Source organism: Dermacentor silvarum, chromosome 3, assembly GCF_013339745.2.
Source record: "Dermacentor silvarum isolate Dsil-2018 chromosome 3, BIME_Dsil_1.4, whole genome shotgun sequence".
Classification (NCBI taxonomy): Eukaryota; Metazoa; Arthropoda; class Arachnida; order Ixodida; family Ixodidae; genus Dermacentor; species Dermacentor silvarum.
Genome location: NC_051156.1, coordinates 234,343,806 through 234,358,564, shown reverse-complemented (window position 1 = coordinate 234,358,564; position 14,759 = coordinate 234,343,806). Strand labels below are relative to the sequence as shown.

Below are 14,759 nucleotides of genomic sequence, written 5' to 3'. Positions count from 1 at the left end.
AGAAGAGAAAGAAGCATGCGTTCATAAAACTGCAAAAGAGTCTGAAGAGAGTGAAGTTGCCAGCTGCAGAGAAGGTAATAGCGATATTGCGAACATATAAATGGAATCAGACTTATTTGCACCTTTAAGGCTCATTCACACCGGCGACTGACAGTGGTTGTGTGACCAAGTTAATCGCAAATGGTCACTTTTCTTAAATAGTGACCATTTTGGTCCTGTCGCTCGCTGCTTGATTTTTCAGTTGTGTGACTGCAATCGCAAAACTGCTGAACCAATCAGATGCACGGAATAGGACGTCTGTATATGCTGACGCTTATTTTACGAGACGATGGAGTTCAAGCAGATGTATCGCGAGACATTTCGGTGTTGCTACTGAACGGTCGCACTTGCTGGTGTGAACATCGGTCACCTTGAGTTGCTCTTTGAGTGCTACCTATTGATGGCAGGCATAATTTGCACCATATGCTGGTTTGTGGCTGTGCTCTTTCCCAAAATTAATGCTAGCTTTGTAAGGCACAGATACCCAGTCGCATGTTGGTGTGATCTATGTTGCCGACTGTGGTCATGTATTCTAGGGTTTCCTTACTACAACCATAGTCGCTCAATACTTTTCTGGTCACGAAACTCCGCCGTCACTCTATGGGAGAGCTTGATATGTCGCATGAAGCCACCGCGCTGCGGCGCCACTGCAGCTGAGAGGCCACCTTTCTCTGTGTTAAACCCGGAGAGACTGCAGATGCGGCCGGCGTGCGCTGAAAGTTTGGACGCGTACTTTATATTTGTGATTGATTTTTAGGCAAGATCCGAATTCTGGCATTCTACAATTGAAGCGGCACGTTCGCCTGACGATGCCGTTCAGGTGTTGTGTGCGGGAGGGCCGTTCTGGCTACAAAGGCACTATACCGAAAAGGTATCGCTATTTTGCATGCCGAGTGTTCGTGAGCACTTCGAGAATTGCAAGCGAGCCATACCATCGCAAGAAACGGACGATTTAAGCTTCGAGTCGAAGCATGTGCGTGTGTGCGCAAAGCACTTTGATCCATCATTCATCTCCGTACAGACGATTTCACGATAAACGGTGACGCCGTATCGTTGCGCGGAGGGACAAGCCGCGCCTCAGGCCTACTGCCATTCACGTTTTCGACGGCCGGTGTGTGCGTGTGCGTGTGTGATTCTCAGTAGCCTGTTCTGTTTACAAGATTTGTTTCATTTATATATTGCAATAAACTCGGTGCCTATTAGTACCTCCATGAGAACATAAGCACATATATAAACTTTGTTCTGCTTTAAACAATAAAATATTCATGACATGTAACGATGATTGCATTGTCTGTGTGTTGATATTTATAGACGGCAAATTATTCGCATAACTTAGTTTGAGCTCTTGCCTATGGATTTCGCATGCTGATCGCAACAGCTATTGACAATTTTAACCATTTGCTTAAGGTTGCTACGTCAACGCTGCGCGCCTTACAAAAGGGCCATGCCACAGAAGTAATTTTGTTTCCTGAAGCAAAGTAGGCTTCCAGCCGTGATAAATGGGACATTAGGAACTTAGTGCAACGGAACAAAAAAAGATGTCAGTTTTCTGTGTCAATACAACTTTCTGATCGTTTTTGAGCTCAGTGCTGAGTGAAAGCGCAAATTAAATGTTATTTCTCATAAAAATTTTCGCGAGTTAGAACGGCTACATTTGCTTTAAAGGAAGCTCGCGATTCAAATACTATTATGCGTCGTAGTTCACCAAGGAGGTATGGTACTGAGTGCAATAGACCGTCAATCTTCGTCACTCTGCTTGTGCGAGTTAGAGATTAATAAGCGCTGTGCTGAGTCAGTCGGACATAATAGTCCTTTTGGGTTTTCATAGGGTATATTGACAACAAAAATCACGTTTGAAAACTTTGTCGCACATTTGGAATAATACGCACGAAAACTAGCAAAGCTTGCTATGCATGAAAATGACAATACTTCCCTTCAAGCAAGCGTTTCATTCACGGCTCGATCTGCCGACGTGCCTGTTTCAAACTAATTCTGACGTCATAGAACATTTTATGTTACGTGCGATTTGAATCTGTCACCATCGCCTGAACGGCTCGAGTGCAATCGGAATTCAGTAACAGCCACGACCTTGATCTCAGGTTGTCGTTTACTGGCAACGCCACGCCACTAATGTCTTATTCTTTGTACAGCGCACAAAAGTAGCTTAAAAGTTGTTAATCGAAGCCAGTTGGGCCAACTAACGACAGATTTCTCAGTAAGAAGACTTCTATGCGCGTCGTCTGCTGACACGGAGCCGCCAGCTGACTTTGAGATTGTTTACTTTTTGTAAGCGCCTTGATTTCAGTTAGAAAACACTCCCAGATGTTCAAGTTTGGAAACTGTAACTGATACGACAAAATAGAATGTAAATAAAATCGAAAAGAAGCTGGGCTTTCGGCCGCAACGCGACCAGAGCAGAAAAATTACCGCCTCCGCCTGCGGCGGCCGCTCGGCTAGGTGGCCTTTCTTTTACTATGGCGACCCTAGCGGCAGGCGCTGGCTCTATATCAAAATGAGGCGGGAGTTTCGTGACCAGAAAAGCTATTAAGGGACTATGCTACAACTCTTACGAGAGTTATAGAGTCCCACTTTTATACCCAAATGTGCAACCCTTTGCTCAATGAACAACTTGTTAACTCATTCTTGCTAATTTGGAAATCTTTTGCCTTCCCTTCCTTAAGATTTAGAGCAACCTGATGTCTTGAGACCTGACACACACAGTGAAGCCTCTGAAGTGACAGCTGTGCCTTCTAAGGAACCACAAGCTGAGGCTGAAGGCAAGGAACGTCAGTCCTGCATCGGAGGACCGTTTTCCTCCGACTACCTCTCTGAAGCGTTTTCCACAGTTCCTGCTACCGGTGTTGCGATGCCAAGAGATGAGAAGGTGTGTATGCTCAAGGAACTACGGCCCCTTTGGTCAGGGTCAGTTATTCCCCTCTCAGGGGCCGTGCAGGGCTTCTCTGCAGTGTGCATGCGTTTGCTATAAACTGAAGGAAGAAAAGAAAAAAAATTGTGTTACTCCTGATTTTACGTGTCATGGCGCCACCTCTCTGCTCCTTGAGGAAGTTTCAAAGGAGCAGAACTCCCTTGGGACTCAACGGTGGGTCATTATGCACCAGAGGAATGTGATAAGTGACCCACCGGTGGATTAACACACACAGGAACAGGAATCGAGACTTCAAAATATGGGGCCTCAATGAATGTGTTAAATATTTAGATAGCCTTTAACAAACATTATATGCAAGTCCAGTGTGAAGGGGGTGTAGAGAGGCAGGTGGCTTGTTTGCTGTGTCTTCCCACCCGTTTCGTACTGCTGTATGCATAGCCAGCTAAAGTTTAATCAGCTGCAGTTATCGCCATTCGTGTCTTCACATATAGACAGATAACTATATCCTACTGGAAATGCAACAGTTTTTATAAAGTAACTATGGATTCTTGGTATGTTCACTAGTAGGTAATGGGACGTACAGCACCCAATGTCAATTGTCCTTTAATCTTGATCTATTGTGCATCAGTGGATCTCATGTTTGTGTTTAGGTGCAGCTGCAAGATGAACCAGGTGGTCATGGAGAAGGTGGTGATATCGTGTCAAACATCGGAACAGATGCAGGTTCAGTGACATCATTCGATGTGGAGAACCTTCCAGACGATGTTCTACTCTTGGTTCTCAGCTGGCTTGACATCAGGACGCGTATCATCATTGAGAGAGGTGCAGTTTCCCTGTTTTGGACCTTCCAATGCATGCCAGAAGGCCGTGACGGGGGGGTGCTATGGGTCATAACTTTTTGGGGAGTCACGTTGGAAATTTTTTCTTAAAAGAGATTCGCGAGAGGAGGCCCATCAGTACCTGACACAGTCCACACCTTTCTTAAAAGAGCGTTTCGGAGTCCATTTAAATGTCAACTACAATGAAATTTAATACTGTGTAAAAAGGTACGTATCAGATAGTGTATATATAAGGCATCCTCCAGGCAAAATATTATGTTTGAAGTATGAGTAGATGTGTCGCAAAAAGCTCACTGGAATACTAGACGTTTTTGGTATCGAAAGTCGAAAGAATGGCACCGTTATTGATAGCCGGAAATGACACAAAACCCAGAAGTGGGGGGGGGGGGGGTCGAGAACCAGCGCAGCTCCTCGGCTTGGCCTCGGAGGTCTAGAGGAACTTGCGGATTGCGAGAGGAGCTTGCAGGTCATGTTCTGGGGCCTGCATCATACCTGCTGACCGCCAGGTGCCCACGTCGTCCACTTCGCAACTACTTAAAGGGTGTTAATAAGAAAATTAGACAGTTATCAGCCCTACTGCAGCTGTACTAGAACTGTTTTGACGGTATATACTAATCATTTATAACCAAATTAGTCAAAGTAAAATTTCATTGTAGTTGTCCTTTGATATTGAGCACAACTTCCTCTAACATCTTGTGAGTGTCCCAATTGAAATGGAGCATTGTGCTTCTTCAGCTTTGACGAAAATTAATTGGGGCTGCTCGGCAGAATGTGCTGTTCTCACTGTCGTGCCGGCCTGCTTCAGTTTTGTAGTGTGTCAGCGATGGCAAGCACTTGCAAAGCGACTCTGGAAGGCCCAGTACAGGCTCTCCTTCACAGGTGTCTTCTCGATCAGCCAGGGAAAGCGTAAGACGTCAACATTCATTTTCTTTTTCTTGTATTGAACTGCCAGATTTTTGTTTCTCCTCTGCTACTGTTTTAAATATTTAAATGTATGAGTAACCATAAAACCAATAACAACTGCCTCTGCACACAAAACACATAAATTCCTCTATGCTTCTTTTTTTAGGCTTTGCCTAATGTTGTCCTCTTACGTAAAGGAACACGACCAACAAAAGATGGTTGTGATATCAGTGTTTTAATATAACTAATGCACCACAGTTACATATGATCTTCTATTACTAAGAAAATAATGCAAATGGGATAAGGGAGTGGTTCAAAAAAGAAAATTTGGCTTATTATGAAAATCTTCTGAGTGAGACACTTGTATAATGGTTTTTGATGGAAAAACGGTTCAGTAATTGGAAAGGAAAACTTTCGTCCACCCGATTGTAGCACGGAGGTATAAAGGAAACCCCATATGGGGTTTTTCCTCCACCTTGCGAGATTCGCAGAATTCATTTGCCATATTCCGTACAATAAATACTAGACACGGGAGCTTAATTCACGCAATCATACGCCTGTCATTTTCTTCGAATGCACAAATACTTGTCTTTGAAACATATTCACCATCACTAAACCTTGGACAAAGTCAAACAAGTGAGCAGATATGTACGCTTCTAATTGATCAATACCATCACTCAGTCATCTGACCCACTATTCTCTATGACCTGAAAAGAAGAGAAAAAAAAATTAACAAAAATTGCCCACCAAGAGGCTACTTGACCAGTGTCAGTATTCATGCCAAGTTGATCCATATCACTACAACCTACTAAATTAAGCTTAAATTTGGTAAGTACAGCTGGCATCAAAAGTTCACTGATGCGGGATCTGAGAAAACATTGAATTTCCTTGCAGTTTGTGAGTGTATCCAGTAAAATTGTTGTTCACACTGTGTACACGTGTAAGGACTGCTCTTTTTCTCGCCACCTTGTCAAGGTGTGGCCCTTACATGGGGGCATGCCATTCCAGTTTAGTTTTTCTGCTCCCTTTTTTACCAAAGGAGTGAACAGTATTTTTTTCATAATGCATATCATTTGTTAATGCCTGCTTGCCACACACACACCTGGTGCTCATCCAGTACTCACCGCTGTCACTGTTGCAACTGCTAAGGCTTGGTTAAGCTGTGCACTCGTGGATGCTGTCATTTTCCATGCCACCCCTGGCCTTAGGTATGCCTGTGTCTTCAAAGGTTTTCACTGCAGTGTCTAAAGACACCGAAAGCCCTGCACTCAGAATCCAAGAGAGGACAAGCTGCCGTGACGCTCTCGTTCATCTTTTTTAAAATATAGATCTGTCAATTTGGGGGCGTGTCCTACAGGAGTGTGGCCCTTTCTCGAGTGCATGCGGTGCTCGTAGAGGAAGGAAATCCAAATACTAGTACCAGGCTGCAAAAATATTCAGCTTTCTCTCAAATTCCACGGTCCGTGAACTTCTGATGCCAATTGCACTTTTCAGACCACCTCGTGGTGCAAGTGTTGATGATAGCTATATATATGTCATTAATTCTATCATGGCAGCCTTGACCATTGGCATCCTGCGAGCTATTCTAAGCCGCTGTGGCGAATCCTTACGCCGGCTGGACTTGGCCACAGCATCGCATATGCTCGACCACAAGGCAGTCAAGGCCATTGGTAAGTGCTCGGCATTTCCTGCCTTCCCTTCGTCAAATGCACTGTAAAGCAGTCTTATCGTGCAACCAGACTGGAGCAATGTGTGAAAGGGGAAAAGCGAAGGACTGCAATGTGCATTTGTGTCATCAAGCTTGCTAGTGTGTGTTAACATTCACTTTCAGACGTATCTTGCAACCGGGCGCAAGGGGAACAGGCCACTCAATCTCCCACGCACAAACAAGAAAGCGGGAAGGCAGCGCGGGAGGAAGGGGGGAGGGCAGCTTTTACTCTACCAACAACTGCGCTTGCACTTTGCCCGACTGTGGCAGTCGCCCGCACCGTCTCTTAAAAGCGATCTCCACATGGCTCTGACCTTTGTATGCGCTGTGTATTCGCCGCTCAGTTTCCGTTGAAGCAATAAACCGCACGAACCTTCGCTCGCTGCGGCGGCTGCGCTTGCTGCCAGCGTTTTGACAGTCGTCTGCGGTCATTGAATGTGATCTATTCATGTTTGCTTGTGCGCGCTGACACCACGCTTGTTAATTCAGTTAGTAAGCGAATGTGTCCAAGTTTATGCAGCCGATAAAACTACTATCCCTACTCCGAATAGCTGTCTACTAATTTGCTATCGCAGTTGAGGCCTCTGCCTTTCGGAGTTTCGATGCCTCTGCCTTTCGGAGTGTCGCAGTTTCGCCCTCTGCCTTTCGGGCGAAACTGCGACTTTTTCTTACTAATATTGTGCTGCCCTCCGCAGGAATACGCTGTCCCAACCTAGAATACTTGGATGCCTCCGGCGTACAGCTGACCAACACATCCGTCCTGCAGCTAGCCAACAAATGTCCGAAACTCAAGGTCAGTCTCCTGTTGTTGCATTTTATTTGTTTTCAAACATTTCATGATCAAAATTTTTTTATAAAGCCATCCCAGCTTCTATTGCAAAGTCATTTTGAACTTTTTTTCTATCTTTTTTTTCTGGCATGATAATTGTGTGCTAACAGCAGTGACAGTTGAAGTTGATGCATAACGGAAGCAAAAGTTGGCCAAAGAAAAGGTATTATAGAACATTCTCGATGATGGTCTCAAAGCCAAAAAAGCTGAGCATGATAGAGCAATATAAGCAAGGCTGAAAGTACCAGTCCCACACACACACACACACACATACAAAAAAAAAGTTAACGAAACACATGTGGTGATGTATCAAACACCAAGATCAGACTATATACGATTTCCTTGTGTTAAGCTGAAAAGCAGATAAGGCTGGCTTCAGCTTCGTATCTGCAGTATTTAATAAATAGGTAAATTTATGTTTTTGTAGTGCCTTATTACTGGGACATGCAAGAGTTGGCCAATTTTGTTTATGGTTGCAAAGCCCTGAGTTTTACCCTGGCTGTCAGCTGCCCTATTAATGTGAAATACAGACGAACCCACTTATAACAATTTATTAGTTATAACAACTACATTTTACTGCATTTACGATTTTCTGACATTGCCTGTTGAAACTGTATCAGGATATATCGAACATATTCAGTAGCTCCATACGGTTGCAATCCGAACGCTTCAAACAAGGTTGTGATAAAAGGAGGGCGCATGCGAAGTTCGGAAGCACGGAAGCGCGACTTACTGAACTGGGCAAATGGCATCTGATTTTTCGGATCAAAGTGGTGTCGAATTATAATGTGCGGCGCCAGCTTGAGGGTCATTAATTTTGCTCGTTTTGAAGGGTGAGTTCTCATGTAACAAACCACTGATACAACAACCACTTCTCGCGTAACTATAAATGGGTTTGACTGTAGTACTTGCTAGTATTATGTCAGCAACTTGCAGAACCACTCAAAGGGACCAGGCATTGTTCTGTGCCCTCAGAGTGAGCTGTGCTTTCTCATATTGTCTGGATTGTCACACCATTTTGTTTTCACAATGAGCTTGGCCCATAGCTATGTTTTATTAAAGGGGCCCTGAAACACTTCAAATGCATTTGAAGTTAAAGTAGACTATTTCAGAAATACCTTGCTGCAAAAATTACTTCACTGCGTTCAGACGAAGAGAAGAATCAAAGGTCGCGTATGATCCCATTCGCTGTGCTCCTGTTCCTTCTTCAATGCTTTGCACTGCGACGGCTACGGCGGAACGCGGCATGCTTACAGCGCTCCACCTACTGAACGTCACCATGGCGTGCAGTTAAAATTTGATTTTGCATGTCCACGTAGATGCCACTACTTCCGATTTTGATGGCCACGACAGTGCCAAATGTAGCCAAACGCGACTGTCCTCAACACTCCACAGTGCACTCAGCCAGCGAACTCGTCGCGGCATTCCGCGGCGTCCACGATATCAACGCTACGTAGCAGACCACAGCTAGATGCAACTGTGTGCGTATGCGCAGGGTTTCATTTGTGCACGACAGGGCTTGAGTGAGTGCGCGCTCTCGCTCATATGCTCCGGTCTGGCTGTGCTATGTGGTGTGGACCAGCTTTGTCCTGCGCCAGCTTGACCAACGAATAATAGCCACATACAAGTTGTGCTTTTTGAAGCGCTATCAATAGCTCAATATGAAGCGATGTCTGCCAAGGCATCTAAACAGGAGCGGCCAGGAGTGAGCGCTGGCAAGCGTGCATGTAGTCTGACCTTAAGTTTCCTGTAGTTCGAGGCTAGTTCAGTGTTCAAAACTAGTCGACATTAGCGAGACCCGACGGCTACGTCATCGATAAGCGGGTTACCAAAGTTTAATTCCTACGCGGGCAACCGTGACTGAGCATGAGCATACAATAGTCGGCTTCTTCCGGAAGTACCTAATTCTTATCGAAATTTGAAAGCAGATCTTTGCTTATTTCAGCCTGTTTATTAAACGGCGTCAATAAATATACACAGTAACAGTAGGAAAAAGTGCACTGATACAAACATCCTTCTTGATTGATGTCAGCTATTGGCCAACAGTTGACATCAATCAAGAAGGGTGTTTGCATCAGTGCACTTCCCTGCGGTTACTCTGTATATTGGCCAATAGCAAACTCGTATGGGAATCTGCTATATTATGAAATAAAGCGTCCAGGAAAGAGTGAGGAGCAGGCTTCTGTTGAAAAGAGAGCGTTTGAGAAAAAGTTGCTCCGCTTGCAAGCTGCACGCACCGCGCACGACTTCAAAATTTGGCTGAGACGTTCCCAGCAGTGTATGCTATCCACGGACTGGGATTTCTCACCAAGCCCGTGGGGTGGTTCAGGACCCCTTTAAGGAAATTGCACCGGCAAGTGGATAGGTTTGGGTTATCTATTCAGACAAAAGCGTGAAGTATGTTGTCCCTCAATGTGATACTGTAAGAAAGACATTTATTAAAGTTTGCGAAGGTGTAAGTTCATTCCTTGTGTACCCTTGACCAACTTAGTGTGCTCTTTTTTGGTTTCAGTCTGTCCTCTTGAAAGATTGCTGTGATGTTAGAGAGAAGAGGTGAGTCATAGAATACGCATTACACCTATTTCGTATCAAGTCATGGAAAAAGGCGCAGTAATGCTAGTTCAGCTGTCTGCATCACTCTTCACTCCAAAAAGGGACATAATTATTTCCAAAATTTTGTTTTTATTGGTGCTTGCGCTGAAAATAAATTATAGCAGTAACAGCAGCCCAGAACATATTAGCTAGCAGCAAACAAAAAAGTGCAATATTTTACTTGTTCTGCTTTCTTTAAATATTGAATAGCTGCAGCACAAGGATAACAGAAAGCACTTGGTTCATAAACCTGCGGCCATATTTTCTGACAATCCACTTCACAGGAATTCATAGTGGTTTGTGAAACCCTTGAATGTACAACTGGCATTTTCAAGGTTGTGAAAGCCGTTAAGTCTCATGGAGCGCAATTCAGTTCAATTAGCACCTTTTTTGGCAAGGAGCCATCTTGCTTGTGGACTGGGTGGTGGGGGTGTACGCAAAAGAAGCTTAGTGAGCACCTTTTTTTTTTTTTTCCATCTGCAATAAAAACAAATGTTTGCTCATTGTGATGGTCCGGTATTGTGGTGCTTTAATCCTTGAAGATGCTTTCTCGGGCCCTCAAAGTCCTTGAAAACTTCAGAATTTTTTTCTGGGAAGCTGCTGCAATCCCCGATTTCATTTTCTTCATCCTTTATTTCCACCTTTCATCAATCGCTGTAATCACTTGGGTCAGTCACTCGACATGATACATTATAAAAAAAGGGAGAATGGAAAAAAGAAATCGAATTCTACAAGATACACACCCCGTTACGTTTCTGCCACGGTGTTAGAAGTATTTTAGGTGGACCAACGGCGCCTCCGGAAAGGGGGAACTTCGGTCTGCATTTTGTGCAGAGGGTCCGAGATAGCGCCACAGTACCCGTGGCCGGTGCGAGGTATCCATGGTCGCTTCAAGGCCACAAACGCCGCTCGAAATAAATAAATAAACTCAACCTTCACGCTATAACGAGCGCAAGAAGATAAAAACGGCGAACAAATACGAGATTTTGACGATACAGCCATAGATATCTGTTGAATATGTTCAATTCACCACCTCGAAGGTTCGCGATAGAAGGATGCCTTCGCATTTGGACATTTGAAATCGTGCATTTAAACATATGACAGTGAAGTCGAGTTGAAATATGACAGAAGTTAGTTCTGTTTGTTGAAGTAATGTTTACCTAGTTAGACAAAAATAATGTATTAGCCGTAGTATTACGGCAGCAAAACGTACTGTCGATTGCTGTCTCGAACTTTCGAAGCAGTTAGCAGTCGTTGATTACGCATAAAAAAATGTGTGATGAATACAACCTTTGTTAACGCTAGCTTGTTGCACATAAAACAGTGAATTTTAGCGAAGTGCCAGCAGCTAAGTTTGAGGCACCGACGACACTTTAGGGCAACGTGTGCATACACTTTCTGTTCCATTGAGAATTAATGTGCACTGTTTATGATGCCACCGGCCTGTGACGTCAATAAAACCACCTGTTAGCTGCACATTTGGGTAGGCCTTTGCACTTGGCCCGCCGGCACACAAGCGAATTTCACTCACTCGCCTGACAAGCATTTCAATATCTTTCGTGCTACTGACGTTGCAAGGGAGTTGGAAGTATTCAGGGGGTGTACGTTTACCCAGCAGAGCTACACTTACGTTCAGTTGTTCGTCAACACTCGCCACTTTTCGTGACGACGCAGCTGGGAGCAGCAGCATAGTAGTTGTAGTTAGCGCCAGTTGCGGAACCATCTGGCTGTGTAGCTGCCACACTAATCGTGAAAACTTCACAAAACATGCTTGTTCTCAAGCCATCAACATTAACATTGTGGTAAGCCCACGCTGTTGTTGGGAGAGGAACGCTATCGGCATTCTCAAAAACTTCCTCGATCAGACTTGTGGCTGACACTGTGACTGGCGTTGTGTCGAATACTGTGGCATGAGATCCCACGCAGCTTCTTTGATCCATCTCGCTGACCACGTCGCACACCTGCGAGGTCTCCGTTGGCGGGAGTTCTTCAAAGCTGGTTGCATTTTCCAGCCTGACACAGCTACGTTTGGTGGCAGGAGGGTGCGAACGGTCCGCAGGCGCCTTTCTTTTTTTTGTCTGTCTTTGTCAAGTGAGCAGGGCAGTCAGGAAACTTCATCAGCACAGCATCTTTTGCCAGAGCTACCTTTCGTGGTGCACTCACAAGAATGTGTCCTTTGTAGACTGCTTCCCACGTCTTCGTCACATACCTAAGCTCGAAGTGCTTCTCGCACACCTAGTCAGTCGACTGCAGCACACGGTCCTTGCGCAGAATCGCATGGCGCCATATCTTCAGGCACTCTGCTTCTCGAGGTGCAGCAAAAAGCGACACTTTTTCAATGCAGGTCTTGTAGCCAGATTTGCACAGTGGCACAAAGCACTTCTTGCCCATTGCACGGCTTCCTCACACGAATAGCACAGCTTGTCATCGCACAAAAAGAATGAAAACAAGGACGCAACGTGGCGACAACTGCTTCGACTAGACGGCGACCGCTCGTCCACAAATGCGCAATGGGGGCCGGCTCGCCCGGTTGTCGGCCACGCGACCGCTCCTGCCATCACGCGGCGTGAGGGAGCGGAGGTACCGAAGTTCAACGAATGCGGCGGTGCTCCGTCGTTCCACCTGTACTTCTAACACCGTGATCTGTGCCGTTCATACTGAAAAGGTTCACTTTAGCCATCGCACATTGCTTTAAGTTTGTTCAAAAAGGTACAACTAATGTCTTTCTCTTTACTGCTGGAAATGGCACGTCTGTTCATTGACTTGAGTGTACAAAGCAGTGATGCAGATGGTGTTTCGATTATTTCATGTGTGACACTTCTTCTTTGTCAGCCTCCGGCGACTTCTTCGGCGCTGCAGGCGTCTGGAGCACATCGACCTGACCGAGATGTACGAGTTCACTGGGGAGGTATGAGATCAGATTTTATGCTGTATTGTTTATGAAGCGAACTAGTTGTACGCATGCAGCCAAGAGGAAAGCAAAATGGATTGACCAAACAGAAAAAAAAAATAAAGTATGCGAATGGAAAGGATGAGCAAGGAGAGAAGTGGAGTGGATTTGGTGTTCCCAAATACAGTCGAAGCTTGTTATAACAAAGTTACACCTGGCTTAGTTATACCTTAGTTACATCCTGTATTCATTATATGCAACACATACTGATATTATTGAAAAAATAATTAAAAATAAAAAGTTGCAGTCAGGTCTAAGCAAAATAAACACTTGCCTCCAATAGGCTAGTAAGAGGGTCCCCTGTTGATTTTGATGGCTCGTTAGTGACTTGACATGCCAATACGTGACATGTGAGAAGCACTGAATTACTAATGCACTTCTGCATCGTTGTTAATACTGTATTGCGTAATTTGAGCCCTAATGTAATTTGCGGTCCATTACTTTACCTGGGTTTATAAAAAATAATTTTACAGTTGGCTTGGCTGCCAGCTGCAGAGGAGGTCAAGCCAAGCACATGCATACACGTTCAAAATATGCCATTTCAAGTTGCTGTTGCGTAGTATTCCACATTTTTGATACTAGAACATACATACTTTGAGCTGCTGAGTGAACAATTATTCACTTCCCTATAAGTAATACTGTTACAGATTTTGGTTTCATTGTAGCTGTAACATACTCATTGAAACACAGCATGGCCTACCAAATTTGAATTTTACTTCATTATATCAGGTAATTCATTACATCCTCATTTGTTACATTGATGTTCGCCTGTATAGAAACAACCCACAAAGCGTGACATGCTTTAGTTAAACATGCAATGTGTAATGCTTTGCATAAATTAGGTGATCGTTTTTAAGTTTTCCGGACTTTGTAAGTTTGCCATTGGCGGATAGCATAATTCTTGTCCTTGAGCTGGATTACTTGAAGAGGCGGGCATTACTAGCACGAGAAATTGAAACACGTATTCAACTAAATAACACAAATTCACTAATTCACTTCAGAATGAATTACTTTACTGCACATATTGCAATTTACTAATTGTAGCCAGTGAGGTTGCAAGACATATCCACTTGAAATTAATCTCCCGGATGACACCAGCTTCGAGATGTGATTTCCCAAAGTGTGGGACAAAATACATGGGCGTTCCAGTTACTTTTGTACTTAAGTTCATAAAAGCATTCCGATAAAAAAGTAAGTGGAACAACAGTGCATTTTTACGGGGAGTTTGATGGCGCAAATTTACAAACTGGTGTCGTTCTGAAAATTCATCCCAAATTGATTACACCTTGTAAAGTCACCAGCTACAATTCGTAAATTACAATATGTGCTGTAAAGTAATTCATTCAACTGGTGAATTCTTGTTACTTAGTTGAATATGTGTTTCGATTTCTCGTGCAGGTAATGTCCGCCTCTCTGAGTAATCCAACTCAAGGACTAGAATTATGTTATCTGCAACAGATGATTAAAATTCTGGAAAACCTAAACTGATCGCCCCGTATAGGAAAGACAGCTCAATCAATAGTTGGGCCAAACAAGCCACAGTGGCTCAATGGCTATGGCGTTGTGCTGCTAAGTGCAAGGTTACGGGTTCGATTCCCGACAATGGCGGCCACATTTAGATGGGGCAAATGCAAGAACGCTTGCATACCTAGATTTGGGTGCACATGAAAAACCCCATCAAAATTCATCTAGAACTCTCCACTGCGACGTGTCTCATAAGCCACTGCACAGTAACATTTTGATGCCGGCTAGTAGTTCATTGTTGCCATCCATTGTGCAGTATTGAACATTAAACAAGGAACGGTTTTAATAGTTAGGCCAGCGATGGTTCCAAGCCTCTGCAGAATTGTGCAAGTTTTCATACGCTAGTGTGGAAGAGTCTTAGTGTCCGCTTGCACATGGCTCTGCAATAAATGTGTTGTTCACTTGAATGGTTACGTGTGTTTGCTGTTAAAGTTAGTAAATTGGGCATAACGTGCATGAAAAATTTGGTTTTTATATTTTGGTGTGTT

General features: G+C 44.2%; 1 protein-coding gene across 1 annotated transcript in view; it reads left to right on the top strand.

Annotated features, from left to right (window-relative positions):
- Nucleotides 1-6: 6 nt before the first annotated feature.
- Nucleotides 7-14,759, top strand: part of LOC119446880 (putative RNA-binding protein EEED8.10) — a 50,540-nt gene continuing 35,787 nt past the window's right edge. Inside the window, exons 1-8 of the mRNA XM_037711459.2 lie at nt 7-74; nt 2,721-2,923; nt 3,577-3,748; nt 4,579-4,671; nt 6,225-6,338; nt 7,072-7,169; nt 9,718-9,758; nt 12,630-12,705. Coding sequence (XP_037567387.1) covers nt 2,906-2,923; nt 3,577-3,748; nt 4,579-4,671; nt 6,225-6,338; nt 7,072-7,169; nt 9,718-9,758; nt 12,630-12,705 — 612 coding nt within the window. The 5' untranslated portion in view covers nt 7-74; nt 2,721-2,905. The remainder of the gene's footprint in view (nt 75-2,720; nt 2,924-3,576; nt 3,749-4,578; nt 4,672-6,224; nt 6,339-7,071; nt 7,170-9,717; nt 9,759-12,629; nt 12,706-14,759) is intronic.